The 27,665-nt window shown below is 37.4% G+C and overlaps 1 protein-coding gene and 1 long non-coding RNA gene across 2 annotated transcripts in view; both read right to left on the bottom strand.

The window, feature by feature from the left end:
* Positions 1-563: 563 nt before the first annotated feature.
* The window catches only part of tmem145 (transmembrane protein 145), a 54,504-nt gene continuing 27,402 nt past the window's right edge, over positions 564-27,665 (bottom strand). Inside the window, exons 6-15 of the mRNA XM_023964041.1 lie at positions 21,308-21,392; positions 20,876-20,947; positions 17,781-17,849; positions 17,158-17,238; positions 16,765-16,843; positions 13,713-13,806; positions 10,972-11,144; positions 9,779-9,899; positions 9,274-9,462; positions 564-2,725 (exon numbers count right to left, since the gene is read on the bottom strand). Coding sequence (XP_023819809.1) covers positions 2,483-2,725; positions 9,274-9,462; positions 9,779-9,899; positions 10,972-11,144; positions 13,713-13,806; positions 16,765-16,843; positions 17,158-17,238; positions 17,781-17,849; positions 20,876-20,947; positions 21,308-21,392 — 1,206 coding nt within the window. The 3' untranslated portion in view covers positions 564-2,482. The remainder of the gene's footprint in view (positions 2,726-9,273; positions 9,463-9,778; positions 9,900-10,971; positions 11,145-13,712; positions 13,807-16,764; positions 16,844-17,157; positions 17,239-17,780; positions 17,850-20,875; positions 20,948-21,307; positions 21,393-27,665) is intronic.
* On the bottom strand, positions 18,857-20,869 carry LOC110016690. The gene is made up of 2 exons (XR_002292022.1): positions 20,740-20,869; positions 18,857-20,652 (listed from the first exon to the last, which is right to left on the bottom strand). It is a non-coding gene; the product is annotated as an uncharacterized LOC110016690 (long non-coding RNA).

Below are 27,665 nucleotides of genomic sequence, written 5' to 3'. Positions count from 1 at the left end.
CTAAACACAGTCCAATAAACTACATCCAAAGCTGATATCTGCCCCAAAATTGAGTTATTTTCATTGATTTAAGTGGACTAAACCGAAGTTCATAAATGTTAAATAACAGGGGTATTTCAAACTTTCAAACTTCACCTCACCATGCACTTTGGTTCTCACCTTAGGAACAGCTGAGAGACCAGTGCCAGAGACCCACAGGGTCTGCAAGAGTTTGTATCTTAAAAAATCAAATCAAAAGACCCAAAACCATTTATAAACCATTGAGAGAAGTTTAAAACCAGACTCCATAAATCCACAAACGTACGAGCTGCTGAGGTAAAGTTGGAGATAGGTAGGATGCAGGAATAACACAGGATATTGGCAGTAATTATAAACCAATCAGTGCTACCCACATCAGATAACCCCCCAGGCTGGAGTCTGTCCCTGTTGTGTTTTACTTTAACGCTCTTGTAATGAGATACTAAACACTATAATGAGATATAGATGTGACTCATTCATTGGAGTTAACTGAACCATAACAGCCCCTCCAATTATCAGGAAATAACACGCAGCTGGGAAAAGCCTTAAATAAAAGCATATCTTTTATTATTATGGCAAAAAGTGTATATGTACAGCATATTTAGAATTATTTGACACCATTAAAATGCATTTGAACAGTGCTTTAGTGATGTGCTCTTAACCAGGTCACTCGGTGAAACCTTAAAATCTGTGCTCTTCTGTCATTCACACAAAACCTCTTCAAGTTTTCTTCTGCTAGTCTTTGTGTCGTTCTGGCAACCAAAGGTCAAACACACCAGGCTGAAGCTGCAAAACGCGTCCTTCAGCCCGTCGAGTCATTCCTCGTCTGTTCAGTCAAGACATGGCAACAGCAGGCAAGACACGCCGAATGCAAACCACACATGTGATCAGAAACAACAGTTAGTATTCAAGTATCGCTCAGTTTCACAAACTACGTTACACCTCTGACTACACTCTTACAATTTACACGCCACAGTCCTAACACCAGGGAACATCCATGACAGCAAGGCTTCCACCGGTAAATCTGTGGGTCATCAGCTCAGCAGTGTGTCTAAGTTGAGAAAAAAAATCCCCCGATTTATTAGTGCTTCCAACTCTTCTTTTAAATTAATTTTTCCGTAAAATGTCCCAAAAAAAGTGTATGAAATCTGTACTATTTACAAGTGTACGCGTCTGGGACAGCAGTCCGTCGAGTGAAAACAGGAGTTTCAAAGCAGCCTCACAGGGTGACGTTACCACGGATCAACAAGACTAATATCAGGAACATTAAAGTGCTCCATGCAGGACAGACGAAATGTACAGTTGTGTGGCTGTTTTCACAGTTCATCTACTTTTGTTTTTTTTGTTTTTACCATCAAGCTCATACAAGGGGGATACAAAAAGGTTCATATTTATTCCGTTTTTTGCTCTGTATAAACACTGAAATGCTAAAAGAAGCCACCAAATAAAATATTCATGTTACAGGTACAACACAGAGGTAAGGACGGGGGCACCTGTATCTTTCAGAAAGAAAAGAAAATTTACATTATGGGTGAGCTGCTGAGGAAAAGGGCTTTTTAGTGCCGCATCACTTCATTTGTCCATTTAAAAAAAACACACACACAAAAACATTGAAATAACACTGACTTAGGACTCCTTTTGTTTAGAGAACAGCTCATAATCTTTAGGTTTGGCATAAAATTAAAACTTTTGTGGTTAAAAAATATACCGCAGCCTCGTCGATGCATTTACAAAGGTGTGAATCTTAATGTGCGCGATAAGCAAATATTGGAGGGAGTAGAAGAATACAGCAGAAAATGCTAACATGCATGTTTTAGAGGTGCCCTAACAGGAGACGAGGAAATATTACACTTCCTGGATTAAGAATATAAATGAACCCAAGTAGACTTTCTATAAAGGAAATATATTTATGCTTTATAAAAACGTTTTTTAGACAAAAAAATCTTCTTTTAGATGAGTATGTTTGTAATATCATAAGTAGAAATAATATTGTCTTTTGAATTCGATCTATACTGAACATTAGCTTTCCACAATTCTCACTATATACAAGCTTTTATGGGCGAGCCATCAATGCCTCATGAATTTTTGAAAGAAAGCATTTTAAGAATTTTGTTCATCTCCACATTGTGCACAGCTATTCTATTGCTCTGGCTACATCCACTTTGTCATTTCTCTCCCTGTGTGTCTTCTACTGGTCAACATCAAATATTTATTGCTTCTTTTTTTTTTTTTTTTTTAACAAGCTCAGCACTCGGGTCTCTGTCATTTCCCCTTCACTTCTGTCGCCGTCACGTCTACTCACAGGTGAAAAGGGAGTCTCCTGTCTTCTAATTTCTCTTTTTTAGTTCATTCTTTCAAAGTAACTCCTTATTAAATACACTAAGTGACTGTGCTTTAGCTTTGTCATCTGCCTGTTCCCATCATAAACACTCGGTTTCATCGTTGTTTTTTTCCTTTCCATTTTTTATGCCTTGGTTCCAAAACCAGCTCCGCCACCGCCGCTCTGCATGCTGAAATACTCTGTGAAGGAGGGGAGCCGCGGGGGCAGTGGGGGTGAGCGGGAGGCTGGGCGTGGAGGTATAGGAGGTGGAGGTGGGGGCAATATTGAGGTCAGGTCAGCGGTGGTGGTGATGATCTTCTGTTCACTGTTCCTGGGCACGTCTGGCCCTTTGCGAGCAACTGTCTCCTCTACCGTCTTCACTGGATCCTACGGGGGGAAACAGGAAAACGAAAAAGCATTTTGCATTTTTTGACTTTATAAAGGTTAAAATGTGAAAGGAAGAATATTAAACTATATTTTGAGAAAACCATCCATACATAAGAAAAACTATAGCTTTAAACTTATAGTAATGTCTTTAACTCATCGTTATCTTTGAGTTCTTTGCACAAAGCAGTGTTCAAGTGTTAAAGAATCTGATCACCTTTGATCTATTTTAAAATCTTTTCTAGTGGTTTTTAAATATTATTATGCTGTTTTTAGCAAAAATAAAAAATAAACTGTCATTTTCCAGCACATAGTTTCTGCAGGGCGGCAGTAGTTGATCAGAAATTTGCCTCTGAATTGTGGGTGGGACCCTTCCCTCCCCAATGCTGAGACCTCTATTTACACGCTCTCCTGCTAGCTTACAGCCCCTCCCACCCCCAGCGTAACATGAGCAGTGCAGCTTGGGTTTTGGTCAGAACCAGATGTCAGCTCAGACGAGGAAAACAAAGACACACACGGATCTGAAGCAGAGCAGGGAGCTTGTGATCCTCCCAGCGTATTTCCTATGCAACAAAAACGATCTTTTTCTAACGGCATTTTTCCATCTGCTCCTAATTCACAATGATTTGAAAGAAATACCAAAACATGGGATTCTAAGCTGAATTTTCTTTATGTACACCATCATCTTAAAAATACTAACTGAACACAATTTTCATCGAAGCGGGTCTTTAATGTGTGGTTCTGTTTTTTAAACTTAATCAACCAACAGGAAATAAAACAACTTGAAAAATAAATGTTTTTTTCTCTTTCACAGTTATAAATGCTTACCAGGTATAATATTTGCACTCTTCCTGCTTCTTCCAATGATACTTCAAACTACCATCACAGCATGGTGCACCATGGGAATCGTTTATGTTAGCCACATACAGGTGCTTGGTTTCTGCTTATGCTCCAATATAAAGTAATGACTAGCTAAACAGCAGGTGAGTGAGAAACCTGCTGAGGTTTGCTGTGCTTGCCAAATTGTTTAAGGTAAGTTCAACTTTCAGACCATAGTGATCCATCAGTGTGCAACACTTCAGCTCATGGGAGAACTTTACTACAAAAAAAACCATCAAATCAAATTCTGTATGTAGAAACACTTTCAAAAAAGAAAAAAAAAATGATCAAAATAGAAAATGTTGCTTGGTGTTTTGGAATATAAATAAAAGAAACACAACTAAATAATAACTAACAATTAGTTGAACAAAAAAGGGTAATTTACACTCTGTAAATTATTTATTGTAGTATGTGCTTCAAAGGCAGAATGTGTCTGTATGATTACAAAAAATTAAAAAAAAGATTGAATAAATGTGAATATCTGCTTAGACTCAATTAAAGCCTCCTCCTTCTGGCCCATAGCAGGGGTCTGGAACCTGAGGCTCCGGAACACCACGCGCCTCTATTATTCTTCCATCATGGAGCTTTAGCTTTAAAGAAAAACACTAACAGATATGATAAATAATGAGTTTGTTGGCATTTATGTTAAGATTTTTATACCGAGGTGATCCTATTTTAGTAAAAGATTTTTTTTAAACCATTGCTGGGATTTCACTAAATTAAGGGATTAAAATGCTTTATCCGTCTTCCAAGATGGCAATTTCAGATTGCTAAGCAAAATGATGGTTAAAGGTTCAACCAATTGTCAGAAATATTCATAATAAAAGTACATTTAAAACATGTATTCTTATCTTCAGCTGCACAACAGTTGCTGTTAAGAGGCAAAATGGATTTATTGCAGCAGGAGGATCTTATTTGACGTTACATTTTATTTTGAAAAAAACTATACTATCAAAAGTAGAAGTAAAAGTTATCAAAAAAAAAAAAAATATATATATATACATTTATTATAATTTAATTATTATAAATATTTTCAGAATTGAATGGCTTCACACAAACAAAAGTAAGGTGTGTTGTTCTAAACAAAGCGTAACTTTGTGGTACTCATTGGGTTTTGGTCAGATACTGAACCAAATGGTTCTGGTAGCATTAAAGGTTGCAGTGCCTGGACTAAACTGAATGCATACATACAAAATATATACTTTTCTTTTTTTTTTTTTTTAAATAAAACAGTAAAAAAAATCCTGAATGGAAACTTATGGTCTGAACTGCTTTTTTAGTTAAATTATAGCAGAATAAATGATAAGTTGTTTGTGTGTGTTAAATTAGTTCTCCAGAATTATTTAACTCATGATGTCAAGCTCAGACACAGAAAATGTCAATTTGCGAATTCTTACAACAACCTATAATTTGATTCGCCTTCATGGTGAATTTTAGGTTCACCATCTATTATTGAATCATCTAACATTTGATAGTAACAGCATTACCCATGAAAAAAGGCTACATTTTTGGAGGTTAGAAAAAGCTTTTTTAGTGGATACTGCTTCCTTCCCATCATAAAGGCTAATCCCTTTCAGCTCTGATCACAAGCATCTGCTGCAGCTTCTTCTCTGCACTCAGAGGGTGAGAGACTGGATCATCAGAGTGCTGCTGCAATATTGAGCTGGATTTAATTTTAGATGCATGTTGCATGGCTTTTATCCTTTACTATTGAAAGGTGCTCATTAGATTAATTATCTTGTTCAAGCTTGAGCGCAAATATTAACTGCTCGCTTGAATGGTAATTACAAAATTGATCTAAAAGAATGAGGGACACTTTTATCTTAATTTTCTAAAATCTGCTTGTGATTTGCTACATCTGCATCACCAATTTTTACATTCTCACAGGTTTGTTTATGTAAGTTATAGGTATCATTAAAAAAAAAGGGTCTTTCTGTAGCAACACGCTACCATGGTGTTCAGGAAAGGACATTTTTCAATCCTGCTGCAACACCACTTTGAGGGTTTTAGTCACCAAAGTTGCAGGGGTTTAATTAAACAACAAATGTATTGGATTTCTTAAAGCTCCCCACTAAAAATCGTGTGGTAACATTAAACTCAAACAAAAAGAAAAATAGTAAAACAATAAAAAAAAGTGACAGCAATTTTTTTTTTGTCTATTGGGAAATTTAAATGGCTTTCTTCACATCTTTTCTTTAAATTCATTGAAAGTAATGAAATAAGGTCACACCGTTAGTTTTACATGACATTATGTGGATGCTAGGAGGCCAGAATTTGAAGGTAATTCAGGAAATCAGATGAAAAACGACCACATCAGCTTTATAGACGAGTCAAAAGAACCTTAAAATAAATCCGTAAGAAGGTCTCACCATTAGTGCAAAAACTCTGTCTCTCTCAGGTCTTGGTTAAAACGCATAGCACTGAATTTTGCAGGAGTTGTAATTTATTCAGGAATTTTTTAAAAACCAAAAGAACAAGTACAGAAAAAAGGAAGGAAGGAATTCTGAAGGTGTCACAAAGGTAGAGAAGTGCCTTTCTTTACATTAAAAATATCTAACTAGTTTAGAAGTACGAGATGTGCTTTTTTTTTTTTTTAACAGAAAAGGCAGTCTGAAACACCCATTGATGAAAAACTTTAAAGGTGTGCATCAAACAGTGTCATTTTTTTGAGGTTCTTGATAATAAATACTAGAAAGATTCTTATGTTTCATCTTTTTTCTCAGCCTCAAAAGATCAGTTTTGTCCCCACAGTTTACTTTGTCTTCAAATCAAATCAAACTTTATTCGTAAAGCACTTCTCACACTCATGTAAAGCAAAGTGCTTTGTATAGTAAAACATTTTTCAATTTAAAAAATCACAAGTGTTACCATACAGGAAAAAGAAAATGATTTTTAAATAAGAAGGAGAAATCTTCATGTCAGTTAGTGAATAATCTGGAGACATGTAAACATGCCGCTACAAACCAGCTTTGGAAAAGGAAGCCATTGAGAAAAGTCAGTTTAAGCAAGAAAAGGTTGAAAAGAACGGGGCCCAAACTAGAACCCAGTGGCACATCACAGATAATTCCAGACCTTTCAGAGAAAACAACACAAGAAACGTACTTTACTTCACTTAAAAACAACTTTTTTTTAAATTAAATATTTCATGAAAAAAATTAAATGGTCTATTGTGTCCATATGTCAAAATAATTATGAGATCATCCAGATATCTCTCCCTCAACTAAAGAAAGAGCATGTCATTGTAAAGAAACTGTTCTTAAAAATATAGCTTAACAAGAATCAATATTTATTTTCCGATGGCTTTCCTTGTGTTTGATTTCTTTAGCTTTATTTAATCCCTCTTCAGGAACAGTTTCCACGTTTTCCATCCTCCATGCAGACTGGTTGCTCTGAATGCTTAAGAGGCACATAATTGCCCATAATATCACTGTTTGGAAAAACATGCTCATCTGCAGGGACACGCTCTCAGTCTACAGCAAGCATGTGTGACTCATCACCAACAAACAGAGAATTCAGGAAATATGGGGGGAGGCTGAGCTGAAGACAGAGGCATGCAAACACTGTCTATCAGCTCACAGCTTTGAAGGAAGAGTTGAAACAGTACTGTGGAGGGTTGGAAATGAGCATTTACTGAAATGTGGCAGAGGGCATGTACATTCTTCACTGGGTTTTTAGAAGTCTGCTTGAAACTTGAATCTACTCTGAAACTGCTCTTCATCTGCTCACTGACACACCCTGACACATTGGATCACATTAGGATTTGTCAAAGAAAGTAAACAATCACACAACACTAATGAGACAAACAACAGTTGAGGCCACCGAAACTGCCCATTTGTAGATCTTATTGGAAAGATTTCTCAAGTTTATGAATTTCTTTCCATATAAAACTAAATCGTGTAAATGTTTCTCTTCTTTTCTGAGCCTTTCCATTTGTTTATGTCTTCAATTTATAAACAACAAAAACTATAATGCAAAGAAATATTTCTTACACAAGTGAGGTGTAGTCAAAGCATTATTTTTCAAGAAGAACAATTACATTTTCAAATTAGGAGATTAGAAAATTAATCAAATGCCCTTTGCAATGCCATTTTTCACTTCCAAATACAAAAAGGGGGAAAAAAACCCAGAGTGCTTTCTGTTTGGCACCGTGAAGTAATTAAAAAGTTATTTTATTTTAATTATGTGAAGTAGTGAAGCCATATGCCATGACTAAGTAGATTGTTGCTGAGAACTACGTCTCCATAATGAGCAGATCTATTTCTGGATATGCATGTTTGGCAGCAGCTCAGGAGTCATGCCTATTCAGAATTAATCTACTCCAATACCAACATGTAGAGTCATTTAGAGCTTGATTTGATCACTGTACTGTATTTTGTAAGACTTTCGGGCTGCTTTTAAGAGACATAAAGAAGTGGGATCTATAACTACAATATCCGTGTCACATGTTTGCTTTAGTTTGGAAAAAAGATCCATATTTGATTTTTAATGCAAAAATGTTGTTGACTTGGTTGGTTTGAAGCTCCAAAAAATGGAATGTGCTGACTCTTTAATTTTAATCTCTAAAAAAAAAAAAAACTTTTTTAGAGGGAGAAATAATCCACTCGCCTAAGATTAGACTGAAAGCCTCAAGCAACCATGCAAACATTTGAACATAAATATCAGTTTGTAACTGTTGGAGAAGATTATGAAAATATAGAAGACAAAAGCTCGTCAGGCATGGCTCAGAATTTAAGTTTACTGCTTTTGTAATCAGTTTTTCAAAAAGTTCCATCATTCAAAAATATACATAAAAAATGTTAATGATTTTCCAATCCCCTGTGTGAATTTCATATCCTCTTTTTTCCCATTTCTAGTTCACACTACATGCAAGTTGACAAGAATAATGTTCTGCAAGTTTGCACATAGCATCCCAGCGTTCACACCATACTGTTTTTGCATGTTATTAAAGATTCAGAGCTTTTCTCTGTCACTTATTTTTATGCAGTAGGAAAGAGAGCACTAAAGGAATCTGAAATCTACCCAAGACAGTTCATAACACCTTCAATAGGTCTTGTCAACCCATCAACTCATTTGTATCAAATGTTTCGTCTTAAACTGCATTATGCTCCTTAGAATTCATCACATTTCTTCAAAACACCTTTTAAAAACATGTACTGATTCACTTCAGCAACTAACTGGAGGAATCTCATTATTTCAAAGAAGCATTCAAATGGCAAAATGTTCAAAAAAAATAAATAAAAAACAGAATGTAGTAGGACAAATCCAATTGCAAGCATTAAACTGTATTAATTGATGGAAACTCATTCAGAGACACAGTCGTACACAAGCTGCAAACTCACTTCAACTCAAATTTAAACTCTCAAATATCTTTCTAATCTAATTATTAATCACTTTAAGGACCAGTCCACTCCATTATCTTTTAAAATAAGTATCTAAAAATTCACATATTTAACAATATATAGTATTTAAAAATAATCTATGTGGCGCATCAGAATAGTTTACCTTATAACATAAAATTAATTTTAAAAAAAAAGACAAAGTAATTTCAATTGTCCTCAATTTAGAACTAAAGCTAAGGAAGGAGGTGTTTCAGTTCAGGATTTCAGCTTCTGGAATGATCTTCAACCACCAATCAAAGAGGCTAAACCAATCGACTAAACAAATCGACTTACGGACTGGATGGAAAACAGCTCGGTGAAGTTAGGTTGAGAATCTCCAAGAAAGGAGCTGTTTCCATAGGCATGATGGGGAAAACTCTCCGCTCCTTCACCTCCTTTAGGACTGGACAAAAGTATCCCGATCTGTGATGTTCGAACGTGATACGGGAAGTTTTTATTGGCAGCTGAGGGCCTTGTAATGACCTAAGACAGAAGGAGAGAAAAACAATATTGAAAACTAACGCATAGATAGTGTAGGAGTCACATAACGCATAGTCGAGGAACAGCAGGATTTGAATACAGAAGGAAACGGCGGGAGCAGAACAAGCCATTTGTGAAGAACAATGTGTTGAAGGTTAAAAAGTGGCAGATAATGATGTGTGGAGAACGCATTAAAAATGAGGCAGTGAAGAATCAAGCATGGTGAATAATGTATGACTGGCAGTGAATAATGTGAAGTTGAATAACTACGTAGGAGTGTCTGCATGAGTTTGCATGAGTGCTCGTGTGAAGTACGAACAAGGAAGACGATGTGAGCGTAGAGTTGGATGCCGAGCTGGATGCCGTTCACAATCTTCTCCCGAGCCCAGCGAGGAATCCCGAAGTTGGCGATCAGAGCCATGACGGGCACGGCGAAAAACCTGCGGCAGAGAAGGGAGCCGATTCAGGATAATAATGAGGAGAGAGGACATAAAGAAAACTGATGAGCATATGGAATGATAGTGAGAGCCAAGACAATGATGTAAAGCTCTCGGAGCGATAAAGATGGATGGAGAGGAGCAGATAATCACCACAGAGATAGTGCTGCCAATGAGGCAGAAATACTGAGACAATATTAGTCTTTGTAATCGGCCTTTCTTCTTGAGCCTCTGCTGTTATACATTCTGAATCAAGGTCTGAGATACTAAGCAAAGTAAATAGTATTTATACCTAGACTAACTAAGTAAGGATTTTTGAAAAATGGAATGTAAAAAGCCATTTATAGGTATGATAAAAATACAAAGACCGTCAAGACCATATCAAGGTCCTCCCTGTTAAATGGGTGATTTTACCTACTCTTTTATAAGACATTGCTTCAGTTTGTTGGGCTTTTCAGCTAGTCTCTTATTTTGTTAATCTTATTTGAACTTTTTCAAAGACTGTAACCATGATCAGCCACTTTGACCCTGAAGTGAACTTTCTGAAACTGGTGAAAAGTGGCGATTATGTAGAAAACCTTGAACTAGTGAATACTTTTCGACTGTTGGAAAATTTCTTGTATCCCTTTTCTAGAACACCAGGTACTCTAAAGATTGTCGCTTTTTCTGTAACATGTGATGGCATCAAACTTCTCTACAGCAGCACATTTCTTTGCTCTAGCACAAAACGGTTTCTAAAACAAGTAAATTTGATCAGCATTTCTTAGCTGTTGCTTTGCTATTTTTATTTTCTATAAATGTCTTGCAGTGACGTCATGCGTGTTCCATTGTCTGCCATCTTAGGGGTCACGAACGCATAGTTTTAAGATGCCTGACGAGTAACATCTGTGATCAGTCTTTAGACATGCACACCACAACAACCTTTAAATGAATATACAGTAACAGTTGTGTGCAAAATATTTATCAGAGGGTGAAGCGTATACACAATACAAGTTGTAAATATGTGCATAAATTATTCAGGATGAAGAGTATTTTTCCTGCAAGAACAGATCATGGGTAAAGAGGCAGGTCTCACCATAGAGTGTATGTGGTGAAAAAGGGTACGTAGAAGGGCTGCTTCTCCGGGTAATGTTTCAGGGAGACCAGCACAGCATAGCAGAACCACACGTACGCGACCAGCTGTAGGGCCATCAGACCGTAGCCTGCAGGGCTGTCATAGGCATAAAGCACTTCACCTGGGTCAAAGAACTGGCACAGGCACAAAAACATGGACATTTTTAGGAGTTCACTGTGGCTCGCCATCTTGCTGTTGCCTGCGTCCTAAATACAAAGATGAATGACCCACTGAAACAACAATGTACAAGTTCAACTCTGTGTCTCGTGTGACTTTGACACTTCCTAACAACTAGATTGTGTGCTTTCACAGCTTTTGCGGGTGTGTGCTTGGCATCCACACACACACACAGGATTGCATTTCACAGTCAAGTGAATTGATAGCATGAGGTGTACAAGGTTACTGTTGCTGCATAATGCATAGCTCTTACGGTTCAGTGTGGCGTTTCGGGGAAGCACCTAGGCAACAAAACCCTGGTGGATCCAGCCTGTAGGTTCCAGAACAGGAACAGTCCTTAAATCCAAATTTCAGACGCCTTTGTAACCTAGTTTAGCGTATTTTTAGAAAGAGCTCCCCAGAGTTTTGAGCTCTTTAACAGCCGGGCCTGTGGAGGAGGGCAGTTGGCAGATAAATTCTGGTTCTTCAGAATCAAATATTCCAGTGTGAAAAATATATTTGAATGATAAAAATAGCAGATTCCCCCTCAGCACTCTTCTCCTCTTGGGTCATTATTATTCTCTATTCAAAGGCTGTAATCCAGTGTCCTTTAAAGCAACAGTTTCACATCCGAATGTGAAACAACCTTCATGGCAAAATGTAATTCATGTATTTCTGAACAGAAGGACATTCTGAAGTTGGGAAATTTTCCCCCACAGACTAAAGAAAAGGCTGTGTAACTCAAATTGTCTCAGACTATTTCCAGAAAATCTCTTAAAGTAAAGCTTTCAAATTTCTAAAGTTTAGTTTCCGATGCCCAACATTACTGGAAATGGATGTCAATTTGAAAAAGACAAAGTTTTGCAAGTCTGTTTTGATGGAGCGGTTTCTAAAATGAAAAGAACTCAAGGGATTTTCATGAGGGGCTAAGTTTAAATGTAATAAATAACTGACAGCCATTACAGCCCACACTGATCTGCGGGCCAAATGAATATTTATGAGATTATGAAATAAAGCCAAAGAGAGCAGCGACACAAGTGCTGATGCGCTGCTGAGTGTCGGCAGGTTGAAAATCTTGCATCCAATTATGTCGAGAGTGTTTCGGAAGCTGCTTTCAAGTCAGACCTGAAGGAGAGAAGCTCAGAATTGTTTACATCTGTACTGAAGTGGGCTTAATGTGAGCACTGTTGAGATGATAGAGCGGTTTTAATTTGTATTATTAATTTGGAAAAGGAAGATAAGCCTCAGCGGAGATAATGATTTGCTTCAGTTTGTCGGAGAATTTGTCAGCAAGATTAAACAAAAACCATCAGGCCAGCTTCAACCAAACATGATGGGAAGATTTCTTCTTGTTCAGGCAGCGTTTGATTGAACATCCACAAAGTCTCATTATTAAAGAGTTTCTTTCAGTCACGACGCACACAACCGCTTCTTCCTGAGTTCTGGTTTTCCTGAAGCAAAAAAGTTCTTAAACGTTATTTTAGAATACAAACATTTTTATGTTTCTATATTAAGTGGGAGCAGAATATCTTCAGACACGAGGAACTGAAACCAGCATCTAAACAAGCTCAGTCACCGGAAAGAGCCTGTCCACATACATCACTGATAGGCTCTAAAGACCTCGCTAATACTCAGGCAAATTGCTCATTTAAAGGTATTTAGTGAGGAACACTTGTTTGTGTCGCAACCTTTTAATCCGTCCACCTGAACAGGATGAGTGATTGATCATTCCGACTTTGCAAGAGTCTTCTTTAGCTGCAAAAGCAATCAAAGCAATGAGTGCCGCGGGAGGACTAACGATTACCCAGCGACACTGTCAAGCTGTTCTTTGGCCTTGAAATATCGAATCTCTTCCACAGATTGGAAGTAATGTCAGATTGAAAATGGTAATTATGTGTCGTGGATTAGCAGTTCTGGTGAGAATTATGAAGAGCAAAATCTGTAAAAAGAGAATCTAAACAACTTAGATGCTCTTCATACCTGTCTGCCACTGGATCTGACAATACATATTACATACCGGTACATACAAGATGTGGGTGAGACCACAACCCCGCCCCCCTTCCCCTCCCTATTCGTGAGAGCTCTGAGCAGGGAGCTTATGGTCCACCCAGCATGTTTTCTACATCACAAATAAGATCCTATTCCTTTTTTTTTAAGATCCTATTCCAACTGCATTTTTTCGTCTGTTCCTGATTCACAATGATTTGAATAAAGAAATACTCAAAAAAGGCCATTTTGAGTTTAATCTACTTCATATGAGTCATGAGAAAAATGCCACATGAACACATTTAATACACCAAAAAAACTATTTTCCTCAGAGTGGGCCTTTAACCTTGAAAATGAGAAAATCACTCAGATTTCAGTGTTGAATGTACCGTATTATATTCATAAGTGGCTCCACAAATGTTTACAAGTAAATTAATTAATTCATCTCACCAGTGAACAGTGGTCCTGGATTAATGTAGAGAATGTTCTTACACTTATAGGTTACATATCTCATACAACACGGTGTGAGCAACAGTTCTGTAAGGTTTTTTGTATTTTACCTCGGCCTCGTAGATGAAGAGGATGACATAGGTGATTGTGTAGACTGTCATGTAGATGCTCAGCTTAACAGAGCCACTGTGACTGATCCTGGCCCTGACACACACAGGAAAAACCAGGAGGGTCAGAGGTCACACACACACACACACGTTGGCAACACAATTACACAAAGACACACTGAGATACAGTGAGGATTAAAATATTTGTCATTGCTTTCGCAAGTCGTACACTTTGACTGATAGAGATAGAATGTATAAAATAATCAAGGAAATCACATTATTTGATTTTTAAAGAATGTATTTGAATAATGGTGTAAAAAATAAGTATTTAGCTTCTACAAATAAGCAATAATTCTGTCCCTTACAGACCTGAAACTTCTTATTTAAGACACTTTTCTATCCTCCACTTATTACCTGTATTAAAGTCACATGCTTGAACTGGTTAGCTGTAAAAAATACACCTGTACACAACCTTAAACAGTCAGACTGTTATGTCTCCACTATGACCAAGAGCTGTCAAAAGACACTAGCAACCAGATTGAAGACGTGAACAAGCCTGGATGAACAATAAGCAAACAGCTTGGTGGCAAGAGACCAACTGTTGGAGCAATTATTAAAAAAAGAAAAGAAATACAAGATCATTGACAATCTCTACAGTAACGAAGTTTATAATTGGTAACCCACAGTTATCTACAGAAACCTGATAAAGACCTACAGGAAACCTTTCCCCTCCTTCATTGCCAACCAGGGTTACATTACAAAGTATTAAGGTGAACGTTGGTTGTTAGCATAGAAGAGTCTAAGTCCTAAGGTAAATATCTATTATCTGTACTATTATACCAATAAATTCTGTAAAAATCAATCAATGTGGTTTTTCTAGATTCTTTTAGTTCAGTCTTTCTCACAGTTAAAGTGTGTCTATGAGGAACTTTACAAACCTTGCATCTTTTTAAGTGGGACGACTTGCAGATTCAGTGACTGGCAAGTATTTTTAAGCCCCACTGATAAGGATAAATATAAAAGAAAGCCACAAAAATACACAGTCAAGCTTTTGATGGTGCAAGATTATGATGACAACCAAACATTTAAACAACCGTTTCCACGTTTCCAAACTCTTGAGAAGAGGAAACAGAAACTTGACTCTTTTTCAGAATTAATCCCTCTTTTCAAACTTAGTTTTCCTTGAACTGATTCATTTCTTTAAAAAACTGTGTAATAGTTGTGTCCAACCTGTCAACCAATCAAGGCTTAGCATGCCTTTAAGCTCGATGATGACACAGCAGCTCATTCATTGGGCTTTAAGAGGTCAGAAAAACGCTCTGAACCCAGCAGAGGCAATAATCCAAGAGTCAAAAAGGCAGCTTTAAGATCTTGCAAGCTCAGTTTTTGCTCAGCTGGAAGACATTTTCAGAGGTTTAAAGCAGAGCAAAACAAATCCACAAAATCATCAACAGAGGGTGAAGCGATGACAAATCAAAACCTTGTGAAACACCTTCTGAAAAAGCTATTCCAATTTTTAGAAAAGCGTGACGGTGCAATTTAGGGACAAACACATGAATCAGAAACTAATGCGACAAGGAGCTGGCATTTTCTGTTTTCAGTTTGATGCTTAAAGTTTGAAACTGGAGTAAAAAGCGACAGAGCTGGTGACAGCTGAGGCAGGAGGGCATTTGTCCTGTCAGGACGGAGACATATACATGCTGATGTTTCAGTAAAGAAAAGGCGCTCATGAATAATATATGTGCAATGGGAACTTTGGGTTTGCCTTTAATGTCAACTAAGCCTTGGAGAAGAAGGAATAAACAAAAAGAAGAAGGGCTGGATGTCACTGCCAAAAGACAGAATTTATTTTATTCTAAAGTTCACTATTCGATTTGGTTTCTGAATCAAAATTATTTGATTAAATGCAAAAAGAGGTATCCTAAAAATAGGAAAAGAACAGGAAAAATCTCTAGAAGAAAATCACTAAGTAGTAAAATCATCTGTCTATGCAGCAAGTCGTTTTTCTTTAACTAGAAATCATAAGATAAGAAGTCAAAATCTAGAAACACGTATTCAAAAAGCTAACTGTTAGTTCTTCTAGCTAACTGTTAGTATTACTTAAAAGTGAATGTTATAACGCCCTAAAATATGTATTTCTGCTAGTTCTAAGCTAATAGTTTGCATTTTTTGAGTTTGAGTCTCTATTAACTTAATTGTAGTTTATTTTGACTACAGGAAAAAAGAAAAGTAAGTAGTGTTTTAGGTGAAAATGACTAATTTTAGAATAAAATTACTATATTAGTATACGAACAAGTTGGCCCAATAAAATAAATCCTCATGCATTCTAAATCTAGCGCTACTTCTTAGAACACAAATCAAAATTTTTGTTTTCAAAATAAAATTGAATGCCAGTTTAACTTATCAACATACTGAACTTTAAAATAATATCCATAAAATTGAACCAAAGCGTACAGTGAGTGCAATTAGAGCTTTTTTTGGTCCTAAATTAAGCTTTTCTATTGTCATGAGTATGGAGGAAAATGATTTTGACTCATTTTAATTATAATTTCCTTATTTGTATGCTGGCTCCTAATGAGACAGAAAATTCTCTACTCAGCTGATTTTAATTAAAATATCTTGAATGTCTAAAAGCAAAGTTTTAGATTTTTGCACTTGGCAAATATTTTGCCGTCAACTTTTAGAGAAGCATTTAAGCATTTAAGCTGAACAAAAACTAGAATTCTATAAAAACAATGATATTCTTGCTTGAAAAAAATCAAAAGAGAACATTTTGAAAGAAAAATGAATTTGAGAAAATCCATTTAGCCTTTTCAAACTGAAGACGGTTCTTTTGTTATTTGAATGGGAAGACCTCAAAACTCCACATTACATTGACGGTCACATCCACACTCCTAGAGCTGACCTCCTGACTGACAATAACTGTGTCATGAGTGGGACAGCAACACACACGGTGACGGTGCAAACACTCTTAAAATGTTACAGGCATGCATGGAAAGACAGAATAAGGAATCAAACCATAATGAGCAACAAAAAAATGCTTCCCTTCCCCCACCTGGTGACAGTGAAACCTTTTCCCAACAATATGAGCATCAGAAGGAACACCAAGAAACTGACGGAGAACAGTAATTTCCCTGGAGACGGACAGAGAGGTGGAGAGAGACAGAGAATGGGAAAGGGAAGACAGAAGGGGTAATTAGGTTGTGGTTTCCAAAACGGTAATATCAGAGGGGAACAATAAAATCAGGTCGCCACACAACATATTGTGCACTGGGTTATATAAAGTCATCCCGCCTACACCCCTTAAACCCAGCTATTACATTTCTCCAGGCGCACACACATCCATCATTGTCTATTCATCCATTCTGCTCAGGCAGGGAGCGATTTTCCAGTGCTGAGCCACCGTCAGTCTTTCAGGGAGTGACCGATGCAGAGAGGGGGAACTCACCCAGAATTTTCAGGCTGCCATTTCCAACGCCGTCTCTGGCATACAGGCCCCAGTAGACACAATGGAACAGCAAGCTGAGCACTGCCAAGGGGAAAAGATGCAAGCAGAGGGGGGAAAAAATGAGAAAATACCAGGGGGGAAGTGATAGAGGAACAGGTAAGCAGGCACAAGAGAAGATGTGGTTATAATCCAAAAAAAAAAAAACTACAGGAGACCATGAGGAAGGATATGAAGGAAGGGAGAGAAAAGGGGTGAAGCTGATAAAGGAGCATTGACAGGGTGGGAGAAGTAAGTTTAGGGTAGTTCAGAGCAGAATTGTGAGGGGATTTGGAGAAAGAAAGTGTGGGGAGAGGATAAGATGAGAAGTGGTGTGTCTTTGTGACTGTAGAGGGGTTCAACAGTAACAGCACGCTTCACTGAACGCTGCAGAGCTGCAGTCTGTTTGCAATAGTTCCTATTCAAAGGCTAATATGTGTGATAATATCTCTGCTCTTGGAGTGAGGATTAACGCATGAGATGCAGCAGCGGCGCAGCCTCCTCCTCCTCCTCCTCCTCCTCATCCAGAGTGTTGACTGGTGTGCCTCAAGGATCCTTGTGTGTCTGTTCGGGACAGAAGCTCTTACCCTCCACACCTGCTGCTGTCATGAACATTTTGTAGGTTGTGTGAAGAAGCTGTCTTCCCTTCAGATTGTCTGGAGAGAGAAAAAAAAAGCAACAACAAAGAAGTGAAGGTGTGCGCGAGCGGCGGCAGGGTGGGCAGAGATAAAAAGGATGGAGATATGCTAACAGATGGCGACAGAAAGTGGAAGAGGAACAGAGAGTGGGAGACAGAAGAGTGGAGAACCAGGACTGGGCTGCACCATTAGCATGCATCCGTCTCAGCTTCTCATTCTTCAACAAGGCCAAATACGTCTCCTGTGCTTTCTGTCAACTTATCAGAGAGCAGATCATTTTAATGCATATTTAAGCAGGTGATTTTACTAGAAAAACACTCAAATGTGAGAGATGGCAGCAGAGGCAGCGGGGAAGAAGGCAACTCACAACATCAAAAACATCCACTGAAGTGTAATTAAAAACTCTTTAAAAATGTAAACCTTAGTGCCTATTGAAACCTTTTTATTTTCACTTAGCAGAGCCTTCATATTTTCTTGGGCTTTTAGGTACAAATTTGATCCACTTTGCCTCAGAAATAACAGTTATATCAAAAAATGATGTTTCATTTTTAATCTTTTGACATAAATAACAAAAATTGTTTAAAAAAAAACTTGTTGATGTTTAAGATTAGTGAGATTCATTTTTATTTCTCTGGTTTGTATATTTAATAAGATAAATCTTTTAAAATGTGATTCAAATTTGAAGATAAAACAGAAATATTTATTTTTTGTCAGCTAGTTTAAATCATGAAAATGTGTGATGATTATATTTAAACTGTAATATTCTTTAATATTTTACAAGTTGAACCTGAATATAGATAACAGCTAAAATGAATCCACTTAATTTTTTCTAACACATTTAAACCAATTTATTTTTATTATTGTTTTTTACCAGAAGAAACTCCAGGTACTACACTCACACTGATCTAATTATAAATGCTGCAGATGCTCTGAAAGTCAAAATTAAATTCCTTTAAATATTTTTATAACTGGGAACCGAATTAAAAATGATAACAAGCTGAAATTTTAAATCAGAGAAATATCACTTTTTTTTGCATGATCACTTTAATGAAAGCTGTAGAACGACTACAGTGGAATAACAATTAACCCGAAATTTGACTTAAGACGTGTTAATTTCAAAAATGTCTTCCAACACATTCACGCAGATTAAATCCTGGTTCATTTTGAAGAGACACATTTTGTAGAGACCTCCAACATCCCATAGCCAACATCATAATCCACATCTCTCCTAAAACATAACTGGACAGCAACAAGTAGGAGTAGTCCCCCTAGAAGCACAGAGATTCCTCCCAAAATGTGCAAAATTCTGTTCTTATTCATTGCCATCTTTTTGAGTGAAATTGTGGTGTTTTATCTATGAAACCACTGTTCAATTTAAAACTGGCTCAGTTTGGTCACATTATTCGGACTCTTCTAAAAGGAGAGAGAACACTTCACACTTTAGATTTACAGACTATTAAACAGAAATAGTGGTTATATCAGGGGTGGGGACCAGGTCTTAAAGGCTGTTGTGTGAATCCACGTGGGACTGAGGTAGGCCCAAAGCAGAACCATAAACCAGGTTGTGATGGAACCCAGACGAAGCACAGAACTGCACGATAACGCTACAGTACTCTTTATAAGAAGTCCCTCCGCTGAGTGAAGTGTGTTGTTCAGTAACAGAAAATCTACACTTTATTGTCATGAAATAGACTCTCTGCCTTTTTAGAGCAAACAAACAGCCAATAAGAAAATATGAGACACGAGGGAGAAGGGCTGTGCTATCCAGTAAAAATCAATGCGCAGCAACGTTTCACAATTTGCTGCCATATTACCCTTAAATGATTCTATATTAAGAGCACCAAAGGTCAAGTATGCGTTGATGTATCACAAATTACAAACGTCATATAGCTCCTCAAAAACTGCTATTTGATTCAATCCTTCTCCACTTCTGCATGAACCTGGTTTATCCTGTTGACCAGAGAGTGATGAAAGTGTCATCAGCTGACAAATCAGAGCACATTGAGTTTTAAAGAAACAAGAACTGAGTTAAATACGTTAGTGCTGATGGAGGCCGTCTTTCTGTGTGTTACAATACATTCTAAAATAATTGTATATTCTGACATCGAAGCATTAAAGTATTTTTCTGTCTCATTTCATATTTAATGAGATTCTGAGATGAACAGCTGTCCTATGACTCTTTTATGCTTATTTTTGTATTGGTGCTTGAAAGTTTAGCAAGTCGACAAATCAGAATAATCCCACAGGTTTTGACAAGTATCTTGATTTAGATAAATCTAATGGAACTCATACAAAATCATCAACACGTAAAGCTCATCTTTTTGGTTGAGCTTTTAAGTTGTTTTTACATTTCCTCATGTTTTAATTAGATTTTATGGGCCATTTTTCCTTGTTTTTTTTGTTTTTAAACTCGTTTTTTATTTGCTGTCAATCACTTTGAGGGGTTCTGTAACCGTAAAAGTGCTCTATGAATAAAGCTGAATTTGAATTTGAATAAAATTTGTGAAATTTTGACAATTGAGTTGATTCCTGCCTCAAATGGCGGGGACACAGGATGCAAAGACCTTCAGACCACTTCAACTAATGCACTGCCACTTAGAGAGAGAAAAAAATTCAATGAGGACCAGCAGCATTTATTTAGTTTTAATTTGCTCCTCAGAGCGGCTTTTCTCAGCCACTTCAGAGTTATTTCAGCTTCAATTCTCACACGATGAACTCACGCTAGAAACATTAAAGCCGCCTCTAACTTTTCATCTTAGCTGCTCATCTTTACATGAAAGCCGAGCTCTGCTCCCACCATCCACCCACTCACGCTCGTGCCCTGTCCAGAAAAAAAGAAAAGCCTCGAGTAAAGCAGGTGCATGCGTCACCGTTGCTTCACTGAGAAAAAAAAAACACAAGAACCTACTCTGATCCCATCAAGAGAACATGCAGATTTTAAAACCAAGCTGAAGAACAGAAGATTTAGGGATTTCTGTGAACATTAAAAGTCAGAAGAAATGGGAAAAACAGGTATTCAACTAAGTGGAAAAGGTGGTACTCACAGGCGAAGTAGCAGGAGAGGAGAAACACCAAAGAGAAGATGACCAGGAATGTGATGTCCGTCTCCAAGATTCCTGTGAGTCATTGAAGACAAAACGTTTAGACAAAAGAGAATCCTAAATGTAGAAAATTGAATGATGGAAAGATGGAATTTAATTTGAGGAAAATATTGGCTTAGCTATAGAACAGAAGAGAGTAAAGGAAGGGAGGTGGCCTTACATATGCGGGAATAATTCATTCTGAAGATCCATGGGCATCTTATTCTTTTCATTCCTCCTTTTCAGTTCATCCATCATCATTAATTCATTCATCCATCCCTTCATTATTGCGATTTGTTCAGTGCAGTGTGCTTTATTGGCCGTGCTAAGTGGCGCTGGCTTGTGTCATCGGAGATTCGTTCTATAATCTCTCTCTTTCCATTTAATCACTCTTACCAAACTCGTCTGCAGAGAAATGCTGCGTCCAGAAAGACTGCCCATTGGTCAGCTTCATCTCATACTCCAGCTGTAGGCCGTCGCCCTGCAGGGGGAGAAGAGGCAAGCGAGAGATGAGCGGGTTTGTTGGAATCTCCGTTCTCCTGTGTCGTTAAAGGCTTTCTGATTAGTGCAAAATATGATGAATGCTTTCTGCTGTGCCGGGCAATTCTGCTACAGGGAATTGCTTTCAAATTTATATTTAAACATTCTCAGGACAAATAGCTTTTGTCTCTAGAATATTAAAAATGAATATTTATGGATCACATGGAGGGAAAACAATCTGATCAGGAGTAAAAAATGACTAAACTGTTTTAATCTCCATCTGCTGGGTCACACCTAAAGCTGTGTTTCACTAAGCAGTAAATGCTTCACTGAACCAGTCATGTTTGTCCAAATGTTCATAAAGTACCAGCATCGATACAAATGGCCGAAATGATAGATTATGAAAGGTAGCACAGATCAGCCAGAGTACGAAGAGCGTCTGCTGAATCTGGTGTGGGTTCACTTTCAGCTCATGCTGCCAAAACAGTCCTGACCTTCAGGCCACGGCCTGCTGACGGTGTGCCGTGCTTTCTGGCACAGAGATGTTAGCAGCATACGCTATGACCACAGGTAGGCCTCTACAGATTAGACTTGTTCCTGTGCATCCCATGGGTGTGTGATCAAATTAAGGTCAGAACGGCAGCACCTCAGGCTTTTTGTTGCTTTGACTTCTTGCAGCCAGTTTTCCTGAAGCCCCATTAGGTCAGGGAATGAAACGTTGTGCTACAAGAAACACAAAAACAGCTTGACCCTAGAACGCTTTCGCTATAAAAAGCTACACCATCACTTTTGCCGGGTAATTTTTACCCAATGTAATGTACCCAACGAATAGTACTTGTCATAGAAAATATATCAAAGCGTGACAACACATGATAAATTAAAGTGGTTTTCTTTTATTTTCAACTTTGTAATGTATAACAAAATGAAAAAAGAAAAACATTGGAAGTTCCTAAAAACGTGCTCAGAAATTCCTAAAAAAATATTAAAATGATACTAGAAACTTGGTCTTTGGTTCATCCATTCCTGGGACATGTGAGACTTCCCTGATGAAGGCACAGACTCCTTGACACTCGACATATTGAAATTCATGTTAATAGTTTTGCTCGGTTGAAAATCCCCTGGCGATGGTGCTCTAGGGTCAAAGGACAAAGAAATCTTCAGGTCTCTCTTGAAAAAGTATGATCTAAAGAGTCATGTAGATGTCATGAATTGAGGTTTTTAGAAACACCTCAGTAGGTTTTGCTTTCAAAAAGCTGATCTGTTCTGGTAATAAATTACTACGTTTTGATGTTGTGACAGTAAGATGGAAGGAAGACATGATGCCTACCTCAAATGAAAAAGAGATTTATTTTAAACCCAACATATAAGCCTGCTTTTTTTAGGCACAAATCAAAAAAAGTTTAACAGTAAACAGCACAATGTTACTACATCATCACCTCACATGCACTCCTCAAATCTCACAGCCAGAAACTTTTTCCTCGCAGGAGGTTGTCGGCTGATGAAAAAGCACTAATTCCTAGCTTCTGACATTCCTGTCTGTCAAATCACAACATTGTTATTTTCTGTGGAGGGGATAGAGCTGGAATCCCATCCCACAACACTTTGAACAACAAAACCTTGATTTTATCAAACGTTTCTGCTTTAAGTGGGAGAAAACATCCAGGCTCTCCTTGGGGAAGCAGAGACTGAACGCATCTTCAGAGTGGAACTGTGTTCTGCAGTCACCGAGTCTCAGAGCTGACCTGGAAGCAACTCAGAATCCCCCAGGTGGAAGCAAGAAGTGAAAGAAGACAAATAGAAAAAAAGGCTGTTCCATATACCCTGTTGCCATTACAAGTATGATTTCCTCTGTAAATAGGTGTAATACAGATTTCTCTGTAAGTTTCAGTTTTCTGAATTTTTGACAACTATTATTGTTATTGTGTTATGCTTTTGCTGCTGTTACATAGAATTATCCCCACCGTGTGCTTAATAAAGCATTTTAACTTATGATTCAGATCAACATAATTACTGCTCTTTAGAAGGAGTAAAGAATTAGTACAAACTATGATAAAAATAAAATCCATCGCGCTCTGACATCATTGATCATTGATCATTTTGATCATTTAGAAAAAAAACAGATTTTACCAGATCTTGTTATTAAAAAAAAAACAAAATAAACATTTTTAAGCAATTGGGTTTTTTAAAATACATTTTTAAGTTTAAAAAAAAAAAAAGGGCAATACCTATAAACTCTCATAATTCATCCGTTTCAGTATTACTGGGAAGTAATTTGAACTACTTCAGATTGCCTCATTTTTGTTGGGCTATTTTGGGACTGGCTAATGTCCAGAATAAATTGCCATGGTAAGAATTGATTAGAATTTTAACAGCACTTGAGTCCACACTTAGATGAGGCCATTCTAAAAGCTTTTTTATCTCATTTCACCCGTTCTGATGCCGTTTATCCCAGTGTGCTTCAGGTTGTTTTTGTTGACCCAGTTTTATCCAAGCTTGAGACAGTGAACAGCAAGCTTCACCTTCTGCCTCCGGACACCAATATGCGAGAAAGTTTTGAATATTTCTAGATTGATTATGTGACTGATTATGTGCTGTTCTAAAATAAAATAAAAATGGCCAAATTACTAGACAGGGAAACAAAAAATAGATGTCTTTTCAAACTTTCAGATGACTTACATGGAATATTTTACATAGCTTTTTTTATTCTAGTAAAAATGTTTAAATTGATCAACGTGGCTCTGAAAACAACATGATTTTATTTTATGCTGGAGTATTTAAAAATAAATCAAACGTAAACCAGATATGGAGTAATGTTCATTCTTGGCAGTTGAACCAACAAGAGGCATCAAACTAGAGTGAACTTGGGTGGTAAAGGAGGAAAAAAAAAAAGAAAGACGGGTGCAAAGAACAAGAGAAAGGGCACAGAGATGGGTTGACAATCAGAGCACAGAAAGCTCATTTCACACACGCGAGTTCAAAGCAGATGGAGTTTGCGCTTGTTGCAGCGGAGCGGGGGAACAGAGATGGAGAAGGGAGAAAAAAAAATCTTTGAATTTATTCGGCAGCCTGAGACTCCATCTTACTCCCTCTATCAAAAAGGGCGAGAAGCGTGCAGCGTGCACAAAATCAATACAGACACAAAGAGCAAGGAGACAGAGATAAAGAGCGATAGATGCAGAGAAAGTTTAAAATACTGGTGAGGAGAAAGCACAAATGAAGAAAAATGAACAACGACTGCATGAGGAGATGGAGTGATGGAGGGAAGAGATGGAGCTTCACAGCTGGAATTCTTCTTGTGGGATAGACAAAGTCACAGTGCAAGTTTAGAGTTGATGACTGGCTTCTCTTGTAAGAGGCTCCTGATTTACTGAACTGCAGTACAAAATGTCAAAACGGTTCCACATAAAGATTTATACCATCTTGTGACTCTTTTGGCATCTGGGAGTCTTTTAAAACTGCTGCTCTGGTACACAAATGTTTATGTCATGCAAATGAGTGCAGCAAAGTAATCTGGAAATGCGAAAAAGGAAAAGTATTTCATATTTGAAGGCAGCTGACACTCTGACAAGCGTTTCCCTCTTTATTAAAGTCCCATCTATTGATCCATTTTCAAACCATTCCCAGGGTCCCTTCACTATGATGATGCCGTTTTTAGCAGTAGTTCATTAGAAATTCACCTCTGACTAGGGACTGTTGGCGTGAAGTGAGCCTGCCCTGACTTTCCATCATCCCTTTGTTTACATGCTCTCTCGCTGGCTTACAGCGCCAGTATAACATTTTTTGCTGCAACAAAAATGGGGAGCAATATTGGAGCTATGCAGCCAGACAGTTTTGTTGCCAGCTCAGACGAGGAAAACAAAGATGTGCATGGATCTATTTGTCTACATGTGGTTGCATCAGAATAGAGTGGAGGATGGAGCTTGTCGTTTCCATCTGCTCCTGATTCACAACAACTTAAATGAATACTCAAAAATGCAGTTTTGAGCTTAATTTCTCTAAAACATTTCTTCCATCTTGAAAAAAATGCCACAAGAACATGTTAAAACACCAAAAAAAATAACTTTTAATTGTGAGTCTTTAAAGATGTATATAACATATCAAAACAATACAGGTTTTTTTTGAGCCAAGCTCTTTCACAACTGCATGGGATTCATAAATAAAAAATTAAACATGAGACATTCTAACTCTCAGACCTACAGCAGACCGACCAGAACTGACATTTCCAGTCTTGCTGTTCAAGTCTAAAGCCTTTATTTTGTACTGGCAGCTCTCACTTGAACACTGATGTTTATACTGCTGCAAAGATGCCTTCAGTGTGCCTCGGAAAGTGGGACATCAAACTTCATTTTTAAAATCTAACTGTAAAAAAAGCTTCAAATAGAACAAAGCCAAATTCACAAAGCAGTCATTTCAGTTGAAGCATCAGGAGAGCTAAACTCAGGATGAAATTATTGAAAACTTTATTGAGAATAATACAACAAAGTTCACTTTGTAAGCTGCTTCTTTTTGGGATGTTGTAAAAAATTGATAAGAGACATTATCTGGGTTAGTAAACAGAAAACAAGTTCTCCGAAGACTCAGAAGTCTAGATGCACTTGTGCAGCACAAGCGTTCCGTTGGATTTAAAAAACGCTCCCTAATCAAGAAAGAATCAGTAAAAATCCAGATTTTTTATCTTCTTGATCTCATCCTCCTTTGCCGTAGGATAATCTGGTTTTACAAACACGCTGCTATTGTATAGTTTATAGGAAAACTCGTTTAAACTGTTTGGTCCAATGACTTTATTTAGCTGTAAGTGTAGCTGCTGAACAGAATTTCTTCACTGTATTCTAGTGTTCAGAGTCACAGTCTGTTGGCTTGTCAGAGGCCCTGCAGCCTAAACCGTTGATGCTTGTATATCCAAAACCATCACACTAAGCTGAAGAGCATCTTTGGAGCCGTTGTGTTGATATGCTGGTGATGCTTAGTATGTGCATAACAGTGGGCATCAGGTTCACACTTAGCCATCTCAGGGGATTTCATCCTGGAAGAAAACTGAATTTCATCTGCAAAGCTTTTGTGATCAATTTTGTTTCACTGCTTGGATCATTTCTTTTAGTCCTCAATTTCTCTGAGCAGGACATGGTTCACCATTAAGGAATATCTTGCAGTTAGAGAAGACTGGACTTTTAAGTGTTGCCACTCAGTGATTTATTCTAAAAAATAAAATACAATAAAAAAATCTCTTACATTAAAATGATGGGCTTGAATTGTACAGAGACGGTTTTAAAACTCTTCCAAAAGTGACGGGCAGCAACAGTTACATTTCTTTTTTTATTACTTGCATCATTCCTCTTTGGGATTGTGTGGTTGCACATTTGAAGGCCCCAGGCCAGCCAAGTAATACGTCGTCTGCTTTTATAAAAGTGCTCACATTGTTGATCAGTAATTGGATTTGATTAAGGCAAGAACTAGGCGTCATTTTGACTGCTTTCAAAAACTGCCTCATCATAACTTGGTTAAAGGGAAGAAAACCTGTGGACCTAAAGGACCCCAACTTTTCCTTAATGTGTGTACATTTTATTCTAACATTGTTTTATCATTAAAATGTGAAAAACACAAATGAGATTAATCCCTCGAGTGACCAAAGCAATCAAATAGACTCCAAGCGTTTTAGAGGGGTGTCGTATTTCATGCGTCATACATTTTCCTGGTTTTTCTCGTCGTTTTGTTTCATTAATCTTTTTGAAACTAATTATAGCTTCATTCTAAACCCAATAGAGAAAAAATGACAAGTAGAAAAAAAATGACAGCTAAGGAGGTTACCATGAAATGGAAAAGGCCTGTTAAGATGAATATTCCATGACATTAATCTAATTCGTCTATAGTGTTTTAGAGACAATGGAACACTCCATTTCTTTATAATTTTAATCAGCTTCTTGATGAGTTTTTAACCTTTTATCCCATAAACTCTTAGATATTTTCAATATAATCCAAATAATGTCAGAGCAGTGAAAATGACAGCCATGGTCATCATGGTTGTGGAGTTCTGTGAGGAACACTTTTTAATGATTAATGCACAATGTAGTTTATTATTCTATTCATCTATTGTAAACCTTAGAGTATTTTAGCAAAATATTTTAAAATGTTATGATTATTTTAACTATATTTTTAGACGTTTTAGTAAATAAAGTGTATTCTTGGTTTATGTCCCAGTGGTTTGATTGCTCTTTGTGCTTACCCTGTACAACACATCCAACAAATCACCAAAGCTGTTTATTTATGGGTGAATGCC

Source organism: Oryzias latipes, chromosome 16 (genome assembly GCF_002234675.1).
Source record: "Oryzias latipes chromosome 16, ASM223467v1".
Classification (NCBI taxonomy): domain Eukaryota; kingdom Metazoa; phylum Chordata; class Actinopteri; order Beloniformes; family Adrianichthyidae; genus Oryzias; species Oryzias latipes.
Note: the sequence above shows the minus strand (reverse complement) of the source record. Positions and strands in the feature narration are given on the sequence as shown.